Genomic DNA, 23,395 nt, shown 5'->3' on the forward strand with positions numbered 1-23,395 from the left:
ACCAAGGTAAAGATTTGACATGTTGATATGAATAGTTTGTTTGTCATTTCTGTATAGATCTAGCTGTAGGCATCAAAGTAGCATCATCTTCCTTTACCTTCACGTATATCTTAGTCTAATGAACCGTTGGGGCACCACACAAGATCTGTCGACCTTTTTCTTCATAGAAAGTCCATTCTTTTATGTTGTCTTCCCATCGCTTTCTCTGTCTGCCTCTTCCTCTTTGTCCTGGTACTGTTCCCTGCGGGTAGATCTTTGCGTGAGGAACATGTTATAGGCTATAAAGTTTCACTTTGCATTTTGTTGACAGTAGTTAACAGGTCATCGTGGGACCAAATTACCTTTATGATCTTGTTTCTAACCTCTTCGTTTGTGATGCAGTCTGTGTTTACCTAGGATCCTTCTAGTGTTATAAAATCCTGCTCTATAGTAGTTAGCATCCAAGATTCCCAAGCATATAAGAATGTGGTCATGACAAAAGAGCGCATTAGTCTGACTTTAGTGTCAAAGGAACGGTCTTTGTCTGTCCAGATTGTATTGAGTTTTTCAAGTTTTTCTGTGGACTGTGCGATTCTGGCCAGTAGTTCAGGACCTGTTTAAAGATTTAGATCTAGCTGAAGGCATCACGATAGCATGGATATGCTTACAGAATTAAAATTTCAAAATACTAAAATTCCTAAAAGTAGGAAAGAGAGGTGAAGAAAACCTTTAAAAGGAAAACAAACAAAAATAATATTACAACCAAACTAATAAAAGCTAGTGTACAAACTTAATTAACGAAACATCAGTACATCAGACAAAGAAAAATTTTCTTCAGAATATTTTTTTTGTAATTTGTGAAAAGAAATGACACTGACTGAGTCGATGGAAAATCTGTTTCCCCTTGACATACTTTTTTTTTATTAGGTTTATTATGTTTATTATAATTGTTTGTCTGGATGACTCCAACTGACCACTGTTGTGGATTTTGATTTGCGAGAATGGCCAATGTTTTATGTGTATATGGAAGGAAGTAGCCCTATACTTTGTAAAAGGAGGCCATGTTATTGACATACTCACTGTTTTGTCTAATATCAGATGCTGTTGCTGTTGAAAACACTTGCCACCTATCCACTTTCAGTGGGTAAGTTGATTGTATTTTGTTTTCAAGATCTCGATTGTTGTAATTGTAAAGGTTATTGTTTAATTGTTAGAATTAGGCTTGTTGCAATATTATTGTTTTAGGGCCAGTGGCTTGAAACCCGGTCTGTTGACTATGACTATATCGTCAAGAAGGTAGAGAGAAAATTGGTGTGACTCAAGATGTGAGGAGCTAGACATTGTAGCACTGTGAGAATCACTTGGTGAGTTGATGCATGTCATTTCAGAAAAGCACTAACTACATCGGTGGTGACAACTTTGGATGTTAGTGTGACAAGAGGGACAATAAGGGTAGCTACTTTTTTTTCAATAAGAGTTAGTCCCCTTAGTACTTGATTTAAGTCCCTGTTAACTGTTTACAATTGCCACTCTCTCTCTCTCTCTTGAGTCCTTGAGCTGACCAGTGTATTTTGAACAAAGTCTCCAGAATGTTTAACTAATACTTGTGCTCTAACTGTGTTACTCAAGAGGAGAGTGCCACCGTTATGGAAAGAGTGTTTCGATAATGAGCTAAGAAGACTTTATTTATTTGTTATTAATAAGTTGGTTAATGTAAATAGTATAAGTATATGTCTAGTTAGTCTCTTATCCTCCCCTATATATATTTTTTTGTAAAAGACATCTTTTGTTTTGATACGAGACTGTAGTGTATCTCTTGGATGATGTCATTTAATTGTCATGACATGTATTATATTATTGGAAACCATCGTTTTGGTTTTTGAGATGAGACACTACTGTTCCTCTGTGATGCTGGTTCTTTGATTATTGTAACTTGAACCTGTCCTACTATTTTGATTTGTTTCATTATTTCTTTTTCTTTTGATAGCCTTTATTTCCGTTTTTATTTTACATGATCTATTCCTTTTGTTTCTAAATAAACTCTTTGTTTTTTGTTGCAACTGCAATCTTAGTATTATTACTTGTCTGTCTCAGTAATTTTGTACATCTAGAGGCTCTAGTTGATGGCCTAGATAATATATTTTGGGACCACAGAGTACCTCTGGACTAACTTGTTAGATATATGTTTTTATTATGTTCCCTATTCGAGTATTATTTTTTTTGTGCGTAATTTCGCATAACTGATTCATATTGCTTTTTATAGAATACATTTAATTAAAGTTTTTTAAAATTTTAAATAAACTTATGTTACGGTCATAGGAACACCCCTGAGTGTTAGCTGTTACTACAGTAATTAGTTTCACGTTTTCATTCACTATGATCGTTGGGGCTGAGGAGATTTACTGGATGACATCTGAAACATGGCTTCTATTTTTTGTCCCGAGGTTTATTGTTCAACAAAAAGAAGTGGCAGCGTACACAAATTGCTAACGGCGAGCTGGGGCTCATGTACAGTGTGAGCTAGTATGGCGCAATTATCGGCTAACAGATGCTCTTTGATGGCCATCTCTTTTATTTAGCGTTGGACAGTAGGCGCCGTAAGGTAAACACGTTGCCGTCTAGAGCGAAACCTGACTTAAAGATGTCTTCTGCAGTCTCTACCTTCATTGACTCAGCATTGCGCCAAGGGAAATAGCAAACAGAGTGGGAGCAAGTGTAAGTACACCATCAGCATATACTATGTTTGTGTACACTGCCTGTTTGTAAAAAAGATAGTTATAATCTTAAGGAGTAATAAATGGCATTCGTAATATTTTCGCTGTGCGTCTTTTTGAATATGGAGTTGTCAGTTATATGAACTGCTGAAATGAATAAAAAACAACATGTGTTCCGTATAAAGGATCTAGTTACATAAGAAGGGGCCTCATAATATACAAGGTTTAATTGATATTGGGAGTGTCACGGTAAATTTTGCACAGCTTATATCAATTCATTCTGTCTGTCTGGTTATTTCTCTCAAAACTATTCTCAGATTAAGCTGAAATTTTGCATAATTATTTATTGACATAGGCAAGACTTAAATCAATAAAATAAAAATTAATCGATTTGTCAATTAATTACTGGTAATTAATTATTTTTTTTTATACTAACAATGGAAACTAATCCTTCCACATTCACAGATATGTCTCAGTGTGTTGGGTTTAGTCCCCTAAAACTATTGCTAACGCTCCATTAAGCATTCCTCGATCAAGTTAATACTTCAAACATTTATTTATTGTATCTAACAAAACATGTCTATTAAAAAAAATCCCAATTAGTTGTTGGTAATTAATTATTTTGTTTGATATCGAATAAGGGAAATAACGTGTACATTATTAATATATATATAGTTTTATTCCCCTTGAAATAAGCTTTGTTTTTTTAAATGATTTTTTTTTTATATTCTGTTTTGCTTGAATGAGAGATAAAAGAAAAAACATTTAAAATGCCTGAGTATTTATTCACATTAAAAATGCACCGACATATCGGCATATTATGATTATACGTATTATCCAGGGGCGGACTGGCTATATGGGCGTTTGGGCAAATGCCCGGTGGGCCGGTACCCAAATGGGCCGGTAGGGCCACCTAAAGGGCCGTATGAATGAGACTATAGCAAGTATTACATTAAATTGTTAAATGTTTTATACTATTCTCTTGTAAAAGGGACCCTCTGAGCTTCGTGTTTAAAAAAATAAATCTTTTACAGACTCTATTGTTTGATTGATACTAATTTATAACACATTTTCCCGAAATAATGTAATAACCTATATCCGTTGGCAGGGCTACTAGTAGGCTTCATCCTTTTAGGGCTTACACACTTGGCGATTAAAAAGCAACATAAGGCCTATATATTTCTTACTTATGAAGATTCATTGTATGCATTTTTCAGTTATCGATACATTAGGTAGACCTGGGATTGGATGCCCCTCGTATGATATAAGCCGAATTGTATAGAAATGCCCAGTCCGCCCCTGGTATTACCTACATTACAAGTTATGCTATTAGTATATAAAGTTGGTGCTTAATGGAATTTTTGAATGTCAATAGTCGTTCTTGTCCTATTTACCAGTCAGTATAGCTACACAGTCATATTTCTGCGCTGAATTCCAGTCACTCATTCAAACGCTTTCAAAAAACAAAATTGTACATTTCCTTGTCAAGGCGTAGGCTACGTCTCGGTTGGCTTACGTTCCATTCTCTACGCATGGCATTTATTGAGACTCATAGAATGAACTTCGCTTAAGTCGGTTAAAGCAAAAAAAAAAAAAAAAAAGGCACAGATGTGCTACATCTAGATGTAGCTGTTTAAACCAGACCGCTGCATTACTGCAATGTGATGTTAAAAGATAAACATGAACGCCGTGGTTCGAATTCGAAAAAATGTACAATAAAAGGTAATAATAAAGACAATAATATTTAGATATATTTTGAAATCACTTTTTTCTGGCTCATATATGAACATATTAGAAAAATCAACAAACATAATAATGCAGTAAAATTAGAAATATATTAGACATGAGCAGGTATAAAGTCTAGAAAATTTTAATTTAATTGGCCAAATAAAAAATGCATATATTAAAATATTAAAGCCTCCATTGTTTTACATAGTGCTCTTATTGAATGTCCACAGATATATGACGTAATCAGAATGAGATTTCTTCAACTGTTTATTCTCGCCTCTTTAGTCTGGCCAGGATTTTCTCAAAGTAAGTGTAGCTGAACATTTTAATAAATTAAATTTGTAACCAAAAATATCTATTAATAATCTATGAACCTCAGCTTCTTGTTGAAATGTTTTGTGAAATGTTTGACTTGATTCTTACGTTCCTTAATATTCTGAAGATAATAGCTTCTTAACCAAACCTCCCGACAGACGATGGGGGGGGGGTGGAATCGCAGCGGGCAGGGTTCGAACCCAGGACCTTTGAGACCACCGAACGAGAGTCCAAATCGAATACAACATACGTCTTATAAAAAGTACTTTTAATGATAGGGAAGAAGTGGCTGAGAGATAAAGCACTCGGCTTCCATACCTAGGGGTCTAGAGGTTAAATCGAAGTGAAAGACTGGGATATTGAGCTTCGGGATTTTTACGAAATCACGAGTCCACTCAACTTTAATGGTATTCTGGACATACGCTGGAGAAGTGAAGGCGGTTATTAGTTTTGCAGGACACACGACACCCTCGTTATCCGTCGGTCATAAAATCAGATAACGACCTTCACATTATCTGCCCCCACCCCACACCTTTTATTTTACATTATGTAACGTATCTATTGTTCCAATTAATGTATAATTGTAATGACTTCACAATTCAAAAGTAATTTATTAAATAATCTCTTAAACAATGGATTTAATACATGGGTTTTGTCTTTCAGTAATAATTTATCTCGATGGTGAATCTCGGGTTTTCTTGATGGTTCTTTCCTATAGGCTACCATAGTAATCATTAATCTCGACTTCTAGTTCTTTATGACCGCTAACGCTCCAGTTATTTCATTAATGACCCGTAATGCCCAAGGTCTCTAATCTTTAAACATTTTTTCGTAATTATATATATATATATATATAATCCACCATTTTCAAACCACGCTAAAGTTTGAGTTTATACATATATAACTATGTTATGTTTTGAAAAAAAATATTGTATACATTCTACCACAGCATGTCCGGCTATGGAGTTGTCTTTTATAATTGACCTGTCCGACAATGCTCGCCTGGCATCAACCAACTTGGTCAACTTTGATATACTAGAGGATCAGCTGAGGAAGATCTTCAACGATCCTGTTCTTTACAACAGTGCGAACATAAGGTAGTTTACCTTTGTATGTGCATTGCTAATATACCTGAGAAGCTTAAAAAAATGTTTGATTATGTTTTTGTTCAGGGTTCGAACTAGGGCCTCTCGTGATGCTAATACCACACGGCCATTTAGTCAGTCACATTATATTGCATTAAAGTTAAGACGACCAAAATAAGGCCCGGAACCAGATCCGGCCCATGACGCGGTTCAAACGAAAGTGGAAGAATGTATCTTTCTTTGACTACTATGAGCTTTAACACTTTAAGCTAAAATCTACCAGGAAAAGTGAACGGATATTTACTTTGGAAAAGATAATAGGCCAACATATTTGTTTTATAAAGAAAGTGTAGCTATGGGTTTAGTTAGTGGTGTAGCTAGTTGGCTAGCTGGTGATGTAGCTATGGTTGTAGCTAGTGGTGTAGTTAGGGGTGTAGCTATGGTGGTAGCTAGTAGTGTTGCTAGTTGGCTAGCTAGTGGTGTAGCTATGGTTGTAGCTAATGGTGTAGCTAGTGGGTAGCTATTGGTGTTGACAATGGTGTAGCTAGTCGGGTAGCTAATAGTATAGCTAATCGGATAGCTAGTGTTGTAGCTAGTCAGGTAGCTAGGGTTGTAGTTAGTTGGGTAGCTTGTGTTGTAGTTAGTTGGGTAGCTTGTGGTGTACATAGTGTTGTAGCTAGTTGGCTAGCTGGTGGTGTAGCTATGGTTGTAGCTAGTGGTTTAGCTAGTTAGCTAGCTGGTGGTATAGCTCGCGGTTTAGCTAATGGTGTAGCTAGTTGGGTGGCTAGTGGTGTTGACAAAGGTGTAGCTAGTCGGGTAGCTAGTGGTGTTGCCAATAGTGTAGCTAGTTGGGAAGCTACTCGGTAGCTAGCGGCCATATTTGGTGGTATGGAAGAGCTAATGGCGGCTGTGATAGTTTCTGTTTCTTTATTGCCTGATAATTCACATTATATTATTTAAATAGTTAGACTTATGAAGTGTATGGAAACATCAGTTGTTCGGTTGATTCAGTGCTCAATTCTACTTGCTATTGATGCAAAACGCATTTAAAAGCAAATTTGTTTTGAAACAGTGTATATCCCTTGAATTCCTTTTTTTAAAAGGTCAGTTTAAGTCACGTTCAACGTGTAGGACTTAGACAAAGAGAAAAAAACAACAACTTTGAACTAATTTATTAACTGTCATCAAGACTTTAATTTGCATTATAGCATTGATGTTCTAAGTACTTCAAATGTAGAAGCCGACTGGTTAAGCGCTTGGCTCCGCAACGAGGAATGTCGGGTTCAAATCTCGGTGAAGGCTGTAATTTTTTTTTTCTGATTTTAAGGGCGCCCCTGAGTCCAACCAAATGTAATGGGTTCTTGACATTAATTGAGGAAAGAAAAGAGGTAAAGGAAATGTGTTTGGTCGTCCTCCTGGCCTCGTCGGCCCAAGAAACGGATATATAGATCGCAGGGTCTGAAAAGAGGTTATAGTTTACCTTATTGAAACTGTTCATATGATTGGTAGGCAATTACATTTATTGGGGTATACAGCTGTAGTATAAATAGTGAAAAGTAATGTAACAAACAAAGATAGTTGTTTCATTTCAGAACAAAATATTAGAAACGAGTCAATCTACTTTAAGATGGATATGGATTGTATTTTAAAAATTTCCCCTTTCAGACCTTGCGATCTATAGATAATGTAAAGGTCATCTGTTTCTGTGGCCTACAGTTTTAACGAGGGTGACATGTGGCCAGCACAACGACCAACCGCATTTACTTTTCCCTAACTAATGTCACGTACCCATTAGAGCTCGGTGGACTATGAGGCGCCCAAGGATCCTGGAATTTAAATTCCCAGTCTTCACCAGGATTCGAACCCGGGACCCCCAGTTCGGAAGCCAAGCGCTTTACCCCTCAGCCACCGAGCCTACATGGATTGTACTTAACGATACATAATTTGTAAATCTTGGAATTAAAATATTTTGTTGTCTTTTCCTCTTTTAGCGTTGAAGCTTTCGGCTATAATGACAACCCCTACGAAATCATCCCGTACTGGAGTTCTCTTTCCAATGCGTCATCTTACTTGTCAATTCTGCGAAGAATTCCCATATTTGTGAGTGTACAGTTGTAAACGTTAGTGGCTTGGTCGTGTCATAGGTTAAGTTTAGATTAAATAATCAATATGTTTATGTTCAACTACAAATTATATATAAAAACTTAACATTACATTTCAAAAATTGAATTTATATTAATTGGAAAATCAACATATTAGTTTGGTGACTATGATGACGAAACAATTCGGAGCGACTAAATACAGATGGAGGTAGCATAAAACGTATCCAATTCTGGGGGACAACACAACAACAACAACAAAAATGGCCACAACAGACTGTTTCAGAGAACGAGACATCCAAGCCAAAACACATGGAACAAATACGTTTAGAGAGCGCGTCCTTGGAAACAGCGCATATGAAAATGTGGTGCAATAAAGAGAGTCGTATATCGAAGAAACAGCTCCATATGTGCAAGACAATAATCTACGATTCTATAGAAACATCTGAGACAAGTAGACCCGGGCGTGCTACCCCGCCTTATAGTGGCGCCCGGGTGGAAACGATCGTCGCAGGAAACGATTTAGTTTGAGGGTAGCAAAACGAGACTTCCGGGTGGTGCCTAATAGGGTGCGAGAATTGTAAAAAAAGCTCCCACAACCTTGACACAATCAAGGCGACGTTCCTCATAGGGCCGTTACATAAATTCACGGTTAGCCTGGTATAAAAAGAAAAATGGTGGGGGTCCCGGTGAACGCGGCCTCTAGCCACGAGTCTGACCCCCCAGGCCGGTGAGAGGGAGCTCATGTTCACTTTTTCTGGCCTAGAGTTCCAAGAGCCGAAGGTTAGAGCCTGACATTTTCAAGAAGACACAAGTAGAACAAAAAGTTAAACCAACTCAAGGTGCCACCCCCAAATGGTCCTCTGTGATTTGCAAGCGATGTAGGCATATAAGGCAGAGTTCAATAAGAATAATAGAGCATATGAATCACAACCAATCAACAGCCATTTATCATCTTCCCTTGCGCAGTGCGGAAGTGTTGGTGATGTCATTGTATTGTCTGGCCAGCTAACGTTGTATCATACAATAAGTATCCAAGGAACTGATTATTACGAAGATATGTTGAAATAAATATTGGAAGGCTTCGTAGACGTCTCATTCTAAACATATAAAAAACAACATAAAAGTACAGACGCGGCAGAGACACATTAATATACTAGTAATCAATTGGGACAAGTAAGTAAGCAGCTAAACTAATTTGCCGATACAGTTTATGTCAAGTGGCGATCTTTTGCTTAGTTTTTTTAATTGTTTCGATGTAATGATGTCTTGATGTTACGATGGGATTGTGTTGATCAGACAATGCCTTTCTGATATTATAATTTAGTGTAGATTTTTATTTAAAAAAAAAAATTACTGAACACTCAAATAAGATCATCATGCCGGAGATTCAAATACAAATAATACAAATACGTATATATATATATATATATAACTATCATGGGCGTAGCCAGGATTTTTTTCGGTGGGAGTTTTTTTCTCCCCTCCAATCGCCATATATAAATATATATATATATATATGTGTGTGTGTGTGTGTGTGTGTGTGTGTGTTTGTGTGTGTGCGTGTGTACGTTTGTGTGTGCGTGGGTGCGAACACGCGCATAATTAATCTTTCTTACATTCTGACCCTTCCTTCTTTCGAAAGACGTTCATTTAACCCTAGAATAGGTTCTTTCTGGAGTGAGGGGATAAACTGTAAACACCCCGCTCTTGCCAGAAAGTGGGTCTGGGGGAGTGCTGTGAGCACTATTTCCGGTATTGAAAACCAAAAAAAATGCATATTCTGAGGTACTACAGTGCTATTAAAAAAAAAATTTAGTTCAAAAACCTAATCTGCTACTCTTACTTACTTAGGACTTAGAACCTTCCGCGCATTGGGCAGTAAGCTGTCTTCACAAAAATCTGTCACTGGCAATATCTGAAGCCTCTTCCCAACTGATGTCCACTGTTCTGAGGTCCTCTATGAAAGTTCGGCGCCAAGTTATACAAGGATTTCCCTGTTCCGCTTTCCTCGTAATGACCTCCTATCATCGCAACTCTTGATATGCGTAATTCATTTTGTCAGAGAACATGTGCCGCAAACCCAATGAGACTCTCTATCACAACCTCACTAAGTGGTTAACTCCCAGTTCGGCATAGGATTTCCTTGATTGAGACTCCATCTCTATAACTGACTCCTAAAATCCGTTTTAGCCATCTTTGTTGAGCTACATTTAGTTTTTTTCAATTTAGGCAGATGACTTCTATGTTATTCACTGCACTTTATGAGTGGAGCCCAGCGACTAGTAGAATGTGTGTAACCTCTCTTTGCTACGCTCTTTGAATTTTGTGTCTGTAGCTTACTTTAGATTTTACATAGAAAAGGGAAGTTTCATCGTCAAAACCATCTATTCGGGGTTTTTAACTAAAAAATATCTGCAGTTGTTTTTTTAAACAAACTTAAAATTCCCTTAACTACGCTCATAGAATTTAGTGATTGTAGTTTGCTTTGGAATAATATTGAAGAGGGGGTTTTAACCTCAAAACCATTGGGGGGGGGGGTAACTTAAAGCCCTCTGGAGGAAAGGGTTTAAACTCAGAACTCCTTGGCTACTCTCATAGAATTTCGAGTAATTTGCTTTTGTTATATATAAGAGGTGGTTTTTAGCTTGAAACCCCTCTGGAGGGGGTCTAAACTCAATAACCTCTGGATGGGGTTTTAACATAAAGCCCTCTGGAGGGAGGTTGTAAACACAAAACCACTCTTGGCTACGCTCATAGAATGCTTAATTCTTTGTAGAGGGGGTTTATGGTAAAAAAAAATTCGGAGGGGGGTTTTAAAATCAAAATCCCCATTGGCTATGTTCTTGGAATTTAGGGATTTTTGTTCGTTTTATTTTTTTATATATATAAGAGGGGGGGGGGGGTAATTGCAGAATCCTCTGGAAAGGAGTTTTGAACTCAAAATCCCCCATTGACTAAGCTGGGGCAAGTAATGGTTTAATATTAAAATCTCACCTAAAAAAAAAGTTACAATGACAGTTTGCTTGAAACACAAACTAAAAATTGGGCCCCAAATTGGTCCTAGAGTCTTCACCAGGATTTGAACACGGGACTTCCAGTTCCAAGTGCTTTACCCCTCAGCCATATATCCATATATTAATTTAGCGTACACTTATATTTTTTAAATTAATAATTATTAACCTTATCCATACATTCAAAATTAATAACATGTTACATTCAATAAAGAGAAACCAGAAAAGATTTATTATTTTAACAAAATTAGATAAATTGGCAGAACGAAAACAAATAAAAATTCCTGACTTACTTTAAGCAACAATTGTGTACAAATGACAACAAGACTTTCCCTCCGCAAAAAAAAATTAATATCTCCATTGTCATTTGTCATACAAACTAGACATAGATCAAGCTAGATCTAGACCTAGTTTTAGATCTAAATCTAGATTCAAGATCTAAGTCTAGGTCTAGAACTAGATCTAAGCCCAGATCTAGAAATAAATATGTCTCTAAGTCTAGATCTAGAGTTACATCTAAGTCTACGACTATATCTAGATCTAAGTCTATATCTAAGTCTAGATCTATATCTAGAACTAGATATAGTATCTTCATATAGAATCTACTATATCTAGACAAGAACTCGTATTCTAATTATGTAGATCTAGGTTCTATTTAGTCTTATTTAGACTGTCACTGTCAAGTGTAGGCCCCTATAATGAGGATATGTCAAAACAACACGCAATAAAAGTAGTTCGTTATTTTTTAATCTTATAAATAAAACTAATTTAATATCAAAATTCTTTTTTTTAAATATATTTTATAATGATCCATTGACACTTTACCATTGTGACCTTAGATGCAAATGATTTTTACCAATGCGCAAATCCATAAATGAAGCTTGCTTTATTAATGAAGAAGTCCATGACTTTTTTAAAAAAATACCTCCCCTGAAGTTTTTCATTGAAAAGTGATGTAATTTTTTGAAAAATCTGCTTGCATATATAATTTTAAAAATTAGACGATTCACTTCCGGAAAAGAAAAAAGTAGCAGTTACATCAGAACTTTGAATGATCTAAAATATCATGATATCCTATTTTCATTTTCTCTTCTAGTTTCTGAGATCTAAACGGGACTGATAGACGGACTGACAGGCCACACAAAATTAAAAAACTGCCTTTCGGGGGCAGCTAATAACCAGTCACAAAATCCCCCCCCCCACACTTCAGGGAGAATTTCTTTTCGGGGGGAGGGGAGTATTGAACCCCAAGACACCCCCCCCCCACCTGGCTACGCCCATGATGACTAAGTTAAATGAAAAAGGTTGCTACATTTCACTTCATCTTTTTCGACAGAACACATCGACAACGTTAAATGGACTAGGGAAAATGACGGTCGGACCAAGATATAACGACAGCATCATATTTCTAGTAACATCTCAGGGTTCCAACGGGTCTCTCCTGACTCTGACAGCTATAGAATATGCCAAAATTCTTAAAAACAGAGGGTGGAACATTCGAGTAATAGCTTTAAAGGTTTGTATAATTGATTAAAGATCTATCTATCTATCTATCTATCTATCTATCTATCTATCAATCTATCAATCTATTTTCATATCTATCAATCTATCTATCTATCTATCTATCTATCTATCTATCTATCTATCTATCTATCTATCTATCTATCTATCTATCAATCTATTTTCATATCTATCTATCTATCTATCTATCTATCTATCTATCTATCTATCTATCTATCTCTCTATCTCTCTATCTATTCATCCATCTCTCTATCTCTCTATCTATCTATCTATCTCTATCTATCTATCTATCTATCTATCTATCTATCTATCTATCTATCTATCTATCTATCTATCTACCTTCCTACCTACCTACCTACCTACCTACCTACCTACGTATCTATCTAACTATCCATCCATCTATCTATCCATCCATCCATCCATCCATCCATCTATCTATCTATCTATCTATCTATCCATCCATCCATCCATCTATCCATCCATCCATTCATCCATCCATCCATCCATCCATCCATTCATCCATCCATCCATCCATCCATCTATCTATCCATCCATCCATCCATCTATCCATCTATCCATCTATCCATTCATCCATTCATCCATCCATCTATCCATCCATCCATCTATTTAATCTACCTTGTGCTTATTTTGTAGAGCGTTAATGATTTCAATATTTTGGAGTTACAAGGCATAGATGCCAACTATGTCACTGTTTCTACTCTGCCAAAGAGTTATCTTGGACTGGCTGATGCTGTCATTGGGATTGTGGAACAGAGATGTTTGAAATACGTGTCCACCACGACTACAACACTATCTTCAACAGCATCGCTAACAACTACAACATTATCTTCAACAGAACCGATAACAACTACAACACCATCGACATCAGAATCATCACCAGCTACAGCATTACCAGCAACTACAACAATATCCACGCCAACACCACCAACCACTACAACATTGACATCACAATCGACAACAACTACAATAACATCTACACCAGAATCAACTACAACATCTACTACATTACCAGCAACTACTACAACAACATCGACACCATCCCCATCATTAACTACAACAACATCGACACCATCCCCATCATTAACTACAACAATATCGACATCATCACCGCCAATAATTACAACAATATCAATACCATCACCAACGACATCTATAACAACAACGACACCATCGCCAACGACAACTACAGCACCAACAACAACAACAACATTGACACCATCATCAATGACAACTACAGCACCAACAACAACAACAACATTGACACCATCGCCAACAACAACTACAGCACCAACAACAACAACAACATTGACACCATCATCAACGACAACTACAGCACCAACAACTACAACAACATCGACACAATCAACAACAACAACTACAGCACCAACAACAACAACAACATTAACACCATCGTCAACAACAACTACAGCACCAACAACAACAACAACATTCACACCATCATCAACGACAACTACAGCACCAACAACTACAACAACATCGACACAATCAACAACAACAACTACAACGACTTTGACACCAGAATTAACAAAAACTACAGCGCCAACAACTACTACAACGACATTGACACCAGAATCAATATCAACTACATCACCAACAAGTACAACTACATCAGCACCAACAACAACACCAACATCTACATCAACAACTACTACAGCACCATCGACATCTACAATGTTCTTATCAACTACGACACAAATAAGTACAATACAATTAACAACTGCAACACCGACAAATGCAACATCGATAAGTACAGCAACGTTAACAACTACACCACCAACAACAACTACAATACCATCAACTGCACCAACAACTACGCCGACACCATCTACAACGACATCAATATCAACTACTACACCAAGAACAAGTACATCCCTACCAACATCCCTACCAGCATCACCAACAACTACAGCACCAATCACAGCAACAACAACACAATCATCAACTACACTATTATCAACAACTACAGCACCATCATCGACTACAATGTTATCAACAAGTACTGCACTCGTTTCAACTACAACATCACCAACAACTAATACAACTTCAGCTATAACAACACCAAACACAGCGGCATCGATAACTACACCATTACCTACAACTACAACATCATCTGCATCACAATCACCATCAACATCTACGACATTGTCAATTCCAACTACAACATTTTCAACAAGAATTTTAACAACCTCATGGAGTCCACCAAACGAAACGCAATCGACAACATCTGCACCAGTTGGAACGCCAACATATAAAGGTAAAAACAGCTACTTTCAATCAGATAGAATTGGTCTTGATTAAATAAAAAATTAACTATAGTCCCATTAACTCTATCCACTGAGAAATTTTCTGATGATGTGGCAGGTCTGCAGCAGTACAGTTCTCTGACAGAACATTATTAAAATATTCGTAGGTGTGGGTGCAGTGTCTACAGAGGGGTGGGTATGTGGGATTTATTCTGTTACTGTGATAATTCAAAGGTGTGTGTCATGTAGGTAGTCGCAATATTGGGGGGGGGGGAGGAAATTGATATTATCTAGTTTGTTTGGCGTGGGCATTTCCTGATGCCCATTGGTTGAGCCACTCTCTATGATTGCTGGCTTGCATTGATACGACATTGACGTGAGAGTGAGGTAGTTAACTGGTCTGTCTAATTATTCCATGGATGACCCAATTTTAAGTCTATCAGCCTTTTCATTTCCCATAATGCTTTCGGATGACGTAAGTAGTCGTAGCAACTAACCTTTACAAATCTCAAAAGATATTAAAATAAGATTTTCAAAGGCTCTTCTTCTTTCCCCAAGACTTAAACGTTAAAACGAAACAGACGGACATACAGACTAAACACAACTTATTTCGGCGTTTCCCATTAAAAGTACACCAGATAATTAGTTAAGTCTATGTTGCAAAGGAATTTAGCTTCCCATAATCTAAAAATTTCTGTCAGAATGCTATATAAAATGTATCAAGATAATGTTGTATTTTGAGTTGCCATGTTCAAACATAATTGTACTGTTTAGAATGTGGAAAGATGCAGTTGCTGTTCCTGTTGGACATGTCCCAGGTTGCTTATGTGTCTGCAACAAGTCGCTCTGATCGGACGTTGGATATACTGGAGAATCAACTAAAACTTATTTTCATCTATTTGTCGCTCTATCCCAGAGTTCAAATCAGGTAAGTTGGTTCCGTCCTAATAAATAAATACAGAAAAACAAGCAAAAAATTTAAAAATCATTCTTTAAACATAAAGCTTATCTAAGGGAAACAAATCCTTCCTTACATCTATGTCTATCTCTAATTTAGAATTTATTTCCCTTTTTCGATATGAAACAAAATAATTAATTATCAATTATTAATGGAGTAATTGGTTAATTTTGTGTATTTATTCATATTTTCTAGGTAAAAAGAATAATTGTTACAGTATCAACTTCATTGGTGAATGCGTGTCGGAGAAATATAGTTAACAATTATTTAAGGAGACTAAACCCTACAAGTTTAGTGATATCTGTGAATACTGAAAGATTAATTTTCCTTGTTAGTAAAAAAAAATCAATTACCAGTAATTATTTAATTACTTTTTTTTAGTAATTCATGCCTTGTTAATGAATAATTGTGTGTTGTTTCAACTTCATCCGGGTTTGGGTGTGGGAGAAATAACATGACACACTTTTTACCAGACAGACTGACGACGGACAGACAGAGTGAGTTGATATAAGCTTTGTAATGTAATAACATTTTTTTGTGATTCTACAAATTGATTTATAATAATAATAATAATAATAATAATAATAATAATAGTCTTTATTGTCCGTATGGAAATTTGTCTTACAATTTGTGCATTACACCAAACAAAAAACATTATAACTACAAGGTTACAAAAGACAGTTTGTGTGGAAACACAAACTCAAAATCGGCCCCCCAAGTGGTTCACCCAGACAGGCGTCAATATTTTCAGAAAGAACATCCGAATGAAAGACAAAGACAAATGAGAGATAAGAATGGAGAAAGAAGGTTAACAGATCTTGTGTAGTGCCCCAACGGTCCCGCAGATCAAAGGATAGGTGAAAGTGAATGTAAAGTTAGATGTGAACCTTGTGGTCTATAGGGCAGATGATGTAAAGTTCATCTGTTTTTGTGGCCTACGGTTAACGAGGGTGTCATGTAGCCAGCACAACGACCAACCGCCTTTACTTTTCCCCAACTAATGTCAGGTACCCATTAGAGCTGACTGAGAGGCTCCCAAAGATTCTAAAGTTGAAAATCCCAGTCCTCACCAGGATTCGAACCCGGGACCCCCGGTTCGGAAGTCAAGCGCTTTACCGCTCAGCCACCGCGCCACCTGGCCTAACTGATTTGTTATAATTGATCTAATTCTTTTGAAAAGGCTCAATCTCTTATTCGAATCCTCAAAAAAAAAAAAAAAAAAAAAAAAAAAAAAAATTCCGCATTAAAAAAAAAGGTTAGGAAAATGAAGTTTATAAGATTAATATTCATTTTAAATTGGGTCTAACTTATAATGCATCCTAATTAGCTTTTTCTCTTTAAAAAACTGCTTGCATAACTGGTTTTAAAATTAGATTTTTCGCTTTCAGAAAAAAAAAAGTAGCCCTTGCATCAGAACTTTGAATGGTCTAAAATCTTGTGATGTCGAATTTTCAATATCTTTTCTAGTTTACGAGATCTAAACGGGACGGACGGACAGACGGACAGACATTTCGCACAAAACTAATAGCGTCTTTTCCCTTTTCGGGGGCCTCTAATAAGAAACCAAAGTGTACATTTACACCATACTCACTAATAATGTACATGTGACAAAGTTTATACTAGATTGTTCTTATTTAATGATTTGATTGCCAGGGGAACAAAAGAGTGTTTGTGTCTGTTTGTCTTTGCCATCGGTGTCTTGTATCTCTTTTGTGATGGTAAAATCACAAAATCCTGACACAAAGGGTGATTCTTTATTTCGAGGATCTTGTTAGCTTTTTAATAGATGTTTGTCTCAAACAACTGCCCAAATGGGGTTTGTTTATAGCCAATGATTTTACCAGCAGCATTTAGGATTTTATAAAGTTTATTTTTATTTTTAATGCTCAGATTGCCATACCAGGCAGTGATATTGAAACTTAAAATATTGCAAATGTGAGCGTGATAAACATAGCCAAGGCCTTTTCGCTAACATTAAACGAGGACAGTTTTCTTAGTAATCGTAATTTTTGCTGCAGTAAAATTTAGTTTACTGTCTAGGATAGTACCAAGGTATTTAAAGGTTTGCACTATTTCAATAGTCTCTCCAGCTACAGAAACAATATCATTTTCCTTCTTTTCCTTACGAAAATCGATTATCATTTCTTTGTTGTTTTTTTTACATTTAATAATAAAAAATGCTTCATTTATACATAGCTGAATAGACGATATAATCCTACTGTGTGTAATAGCTGTCTGGTCATTCGTTAAGAGCTCTGGGCTATCTTTTCTAGGTCTCGATGGTCTCTGGCTCGTGTCATGCCCATCACATTCCTCGTGCTGCTCATCCTCATCATCAAACTCCATTTGAGTAAGGGCTTGAGAGGCTCAAATCCTCTCTTGCAAAAGCCCTGGACAGAAACCCTGCTGTTTTGCGTAGTGCATACATTGTCGCCATACAGGTCGAGAGTTTTTGGTTTCCCAGACCTGTCGAGGAGGAGATCGGCAAGTCTGTTGCTAGGATATAGTAATCTCCAGACCTGAAGGAATAACCTAAACATATACACCAGAACACTGTGTTTTAAAACTGTATTGAAGTATGAAAACATTTTATATTCAGAGGTTATAAAACGGTTTGTATTTTTGTCCATTCTCCATTCTGTAGAGTCGAAGCCATTGGATACAGTGCAAATCGATCTATACACATTCTACCTCACTGGACAGAGCCATCAAAAGCAAGCAAGAAACTCTGGAAGCTGAAACAGTTCCCAAACGTAAGTTGGATTCGGGTAATTTTTTGAAAATACTTACTTTCTGAGATGAATGAAATATATTCTGTTTCAGTGTTTCTGTTACAAAAAAAACCCCACTAACTCTAAATGCAGTTTGATGGTTTTATTTACAAAACGTCTTTTTTTTTGGAGGTGGGGGGTGGGAGAAGGTTGCTGGTTGTTTAACACCTTTTGATCTACCTTTCTTTGCTCGTCTGACCCAATGCGCATTGGAGCGTGACGTATACTTATAATAAATGATTTTTTTTTATTTTTTTTTTTTTATGCAGATCTGTTAAGTCTGTCACAAATCTCTCTATAAATATTTCGTGAAAAAGAAAAATTGGAAAGGGTAGGGCTGGGGTATAATAGTTTGTGTTAATCTAACTCCGTCTTACATGCTTATCGCTCTGTTTCTAGTTTATGTATATAAATATAGATATGTATCTAGTTAGTATGTATATGCATATATCTTGTTTGTATGTACGTTCATACGTTCATTCTGAAAGAAATATAGTTCCAAGTTCTCAGATTAATAATTTAAAAAGTTACTTCCCCTGCAGTTGTGACACCATCAACCGATAGTCTTCCTTTTGTCATTTGTCTGTGTATGTGTGTGAGAGAGAGAGAGAGAGAGAGAGAAAGAGAGAGAGAGAGGGCGCGCAAAGGGAGTATGGGAGTAAAGGTGTGTGTGTGTGTGTGTAATAAACTGTATAAAATAAACTAGATTCAGGTAGAATCATTCTTCTCTGGCAGGCAAGCTTCATGCTACAGAACTGTTCTATACACCGCGCCCTTCTCTCTACATTGTTAAACACACAATGACACTGACAGTATAAATACTTCGATAGAACAACAAGCAGTCGATCACCCACTAGACTAGAAATCTGCGCCAAGAAAGATAAACATTTAAAATGAATATAACCAACTAGTCGACCCACAACGTAGCATACGCCGCTATTTTGCAGGGCAGGCCTGAGGCCAAATCAACATATGCGACCGCAGTGGACCCGCGCTAATTCTAGGTGTAAATTATTAAATTAAACCATTTTATAACTTATAACAGAATTCCCGCAGCCTCCTGATTTACCAAGAGCTCCTTGAAATCTCCTGAAATTGCAAAATAGGCCACTGCAACCTATGCAACCCGAGTAGGCCCCGCACTTTCATTGGATATGCGCTAATTCTAGGTGTAGAATATTAAATTAAACCATTTTATAACTTATGACAGATTTCCTGATTTACCAGGAGCTCCTCAAAATCTCCTGAAATTGCAAAATATACGAAAAAGTCATGGAAATTTCCGAAATTATAAAAATCTTTTTGAAAACTCATACGAATCTCCAGAAATATATAGACAAAAATTGTCATTTTGGGGTGTCATTCAATATGGAAAACGCTATTCCTACGCGCGATTAAAAAAACGCATTATGCAATACCCGAAATTGTGGAATTTGGTGAAAGAAGCTTCTCGCGCCTCAAACTACTGAAGAATTACTTGAGGGCAACAATTCTCGAAGATAGATTGATACATTTGGTAATTCTTGCTATTTGAGCGTGATCTATGTAGGAAACAGAATTTTTATGATATACTGTATGGCTTCGCTACACGTAAGTTTCGTAAAGTAATTCTGTACATTGTAAAGAATGAATAAAATGCAAAGACGAATTTATTTTCTAATACAAACTCTTAAGTTTCACGTATTATCCGCTTCCCTACTGTCGGATAATGTCATATGTAAACAAACAAACACACAAACAAACAAAAACAAAACAACAACAAAAACAAACAAACAAAAATTTTCTTTTCTAACTTTTTGATCCGTAAATCTTGTATTTTAATTTTTTATTTTACTACCGGGTATTTATATTTTTTTATTTGGAAACATTCTTTAATACATTCTAATATTATTGAATTAGTACTTTGACATCGCATTTTTCTAATCTAAACATATTTCAACTTGTATAATTAAACTATTGTACAATATATTTCAACTATTAAGACTGATGCTTGGAGCAGCTCTGGTTTTACAAACATACAGTCTAGACCAAAATATGTCAACAATATTCTGTTCTACGTGACATCACAAACAACAAACAATGATACAAACAGAGACCAAACTCTAAAAGATGTCAATAGAGTCAAAGCAATGGGATGGAATGTTCGGGTGTTTGCTCTCAAGGTGAGCTATTCTTGCTTATAAACAAAAAATAATATAAATACAACTGTTGTATATATCTATTTTCACTTCTTGAGTCTTTTTTACACTTCCTCTATTCACGTAACTCCTTCATGGAAACTGGATGGTGGACGCTGATCTCAATAAATGGTTCTACTCATTTTTCTTGAAATTTAACAGTTAATATAAATCGCTGAGAAAATAATTACTAGCTCGAAGCCACATGAGGTAAACTCCAGTTTTACCGTTATAATTTTTTCAAAGTAGAAAAAGAAATACATCTAAATTCGAGGTCTAGATAAAACATCGGTTTTACAAGGACTATAGCGTTCGGGAATACTGTATGGCATTATGTATTCAATTAATGTTCAGGAAAATTTTGCGCATCTTCTCTTCTAAGTCTAGATTAAAATGCTTAGATCTATATTAATCTAGATCATTGGGATTATTCTATATAAAATCAGTTGTTTATTAAATTTTAAGTTGCTTTAAGTTTATGGATAACTATCTAAGCATTGATAATATTTGTACGTAAATCTAACATGGATTACGTCGAGATTCTAGATAAGAGTTCTACATGTAAAAAACGTAATAGTAGATATTAGATATCTTATACAATGCCCTCTGACCTAAATAATAGAATCGCTCGGACAAGAAGATGAAGTGTCAACATCAAAAGTTTAATACCCAATTTGAGGTTAAAAAAAAAATGTATTTTCAAAAAAATGTATTTTCTTTAATGATTTTTCTTGTTTTTCCTACTAAAAAAAACAACTTTGAAAAAACAAACTTTTAGGCTTCTTCTTCCTTTTGTTCTCCTCACCATGTCTCTTATTCTCTTTCAAATCTTCCCATTTCTTTTTCTCCCTTTCAAATCTTCCCATTTCTTTTTCTCTCTTTCAAATCTTCCCATTTTTTTTTTCTCCCTTTCAAATCTTCCCATTTATTTTTCTCTCTTTCACATCTTCCCATTTATTTTTCTCTCTTTCAAATCTTCCCATTTATTTTCCTCCCTTTCAAATCTTCCCATTTATTTTCTCTCTTTCAAATCATCCCATTTATTTTCCTCCCTTTCAAATCTTCCCATTTATTTTCTCTCTTTCAAATCATCCCATTTATTTTTCTCTCTTTCACATCTTCCCATTTATTTTTCTCTATTTCAAATCTTCCCATTTATTTTTCTCTCTTTCAAATCTACCCATTTATTTTTCTCTCTTTCAAATCTTTTCATTTATTTTCTCTCTTTCAAATCTTCCCATTTATTTTTCTCACTTTCAAATCTTCCCATTTATTTTCTCTCTTTCAAATCTTCCCATTTATTTTCTCACTTTCAAATCTTCCCATGTATTTTTCTCTCTTTCAAATCTTCCCATTTATTTTTCTCTCTTTCAAATCTTCCCATGTATTTTTCTCTGTTTCAAATCTTCCCATTTATTATTTATATCTGTTTCCTTTCCTTTTCTCTCCTGACAAATATTATACCTCCATAAACATAAAAGCCCCACCCCTCCAATAAACTGGAGAAGTTTATAATATTTAATCATAGATTACCCAAAAAATTAAAATTCTTAATTAATTCTTAAATTAATAATTGATGTTTTTACTTAAGTATCTGTTCCTAATTTGTAAAGCCATTGTAGTAGGTCTAATATCTTTTATTTCCAGACTTCAAGCTCCGTTATTGACCTGAATGAGCTGGCTGACATAGACAAGAGTTTCATAACTATTTCAGACGAACCCAAGCGTTATACGGGACTGTCAAGGGGAGTGACCAAAATACTTAAATCTGCGTGCAAAGAATTCAACAATGAGACATTACCTCCCTGTAAAACTAAAGGGAGAAAATCTCGAGCCCATCAAGACTAAAGATCTAGATAAAAGCGAATTCGTCTTTTCTATTTTACCAATCAGGAATTATCTCTATATTAACACAATTAACTTTTACCGTAACCACAGAAGCATTTTTTTGATAAAAAGTGTCTTATTAATTGTTATTTCTTATGTATTTTCACCTTAGACTACCAATAGGCTTTTTATGTTGACTGCATGTTATTGTTAAGAAAGGGGAAATTCAAATATGTCTCATATGGCTGATATTTTGTTACATTGCTCTTGCATTACTGTTTGTTTTTAAAGTGTTTAATAAAAGAGATGTGAGTACACAAAATTATTGCAATTTGTTTCTTTCCACGACCTTTACCGTAATTTAACTATTATCTAGAATTCAACATATTAGACCTAGAAACGTTGCAGCGTTTCAGGATCTTAATGACCTTAGTTTTTATCATCTTGTTTTAGCTAGATAGAGTACGCGTAAGACACAAAATATTTTATTGAATGTTTATACATATATATATATATGTATATATATCATGGGCGTAGGCTGGATTTTTTTCGGAGAGGGGTGTTTAGGGGGGTTTCTTCTCCCCACCCCCGCGCTATATATATATATATATATATGTTTATGTGTGTGTATATATAATTAATCTTTATTACATTCTGACTCTTCATTCTTTCGCAAGACGTTTATTATACCCTAGAATAAGTTTTTCTTAGAGTTAGTGGAAAATTTGTAGACTTCCCGCCCTTACCAGTAATGGGGTCTGGGGGGAGCGCTTCGATTTCTAAATTTAGAAAGCCTTTTTAGGATAGAAGACTCAAAAGTAAATTAGCAATTATACAAAAAACACAGAACTATAATCTTCAAATACAAAAACAAAATTTAAAAAAATACTCAGAAAGACACAAGACAAAGGCACATTTCTGG

At 35.7% G+C, this 23,395-nt stretch overlaps 1 protein-coding gene across 1 annotated transcript; it reads left to right on the top strand.

Annotated features, from left to right (window-relative positions):
- Positions 1-4,285: 4,285 nt before the first annotated feature.
- Positions 4,286-22,795, top strand: LOC106060147 (mucin-2-like). Its single transcript, XM_056044880.1, has 10 exons — positions 4,286-4,415; positions 4,652-4,727; positions 5,686-5,833; positions 7,813-7,921; positions 12,271-12,450; positions 13,110-14,751; positions 15,515-15,668; positions 18,343-18,451; positions 20,452-20,631; positions 22,294-22,795. Exons 2-10 carry the CDS (start codon positions 4,670-4,672, stop codon positions 22,492-22,494), a joined length of 2,781 nt encoding a protein of 926 aa, XP_055900855.1. The 5' UTR covers positions 4,286-4,415; positions 4,652-4,669; the 3' UTR covers positions 22,495-22,795.
- Positions 22,796-23,395: the final 600 nt, after the last annotated feature.

This window comes from Biomphalaria glabrata, chromosome 10, assembly GCF_947242115.1.
Source record: "Biomphalaria glabrata chromosome 10, xgBioGlab47.1, whole genome shotgun sequence".
Lineage (NCBI taxonomy): Eukaryota > Metazoa > Mollusca > Gastropoda > Planorbidae > Biomphalaria > Biomphalaria glabrata.

Excerpts from the sequence above, each read along its gene's own strand:
- LOC106060147 (XM_056044880.1), top strand. The coding sequence starts at position 4,670 with ATGAGATTTCTTCAACTGTTTATTCTCGCCTCTTTAGTCTGGCCAGGA. Across the intron at positions 4,728-5,685 it reads CTGGCCAGGATTTTCTCAAA|CATGTCCGGCTATGGAGTTG; the intron begins GTAAGTGTAGCT and ends ATTCTACCACAG. Across the intron at positions 20,632-22,293 it reads TTCGGGTGTTTGCTCTCAAG|ACTTCAAGCTCCGTTATTGA; the intron begins GTGAGCTATTCT and ends TTTTATTTCCAG.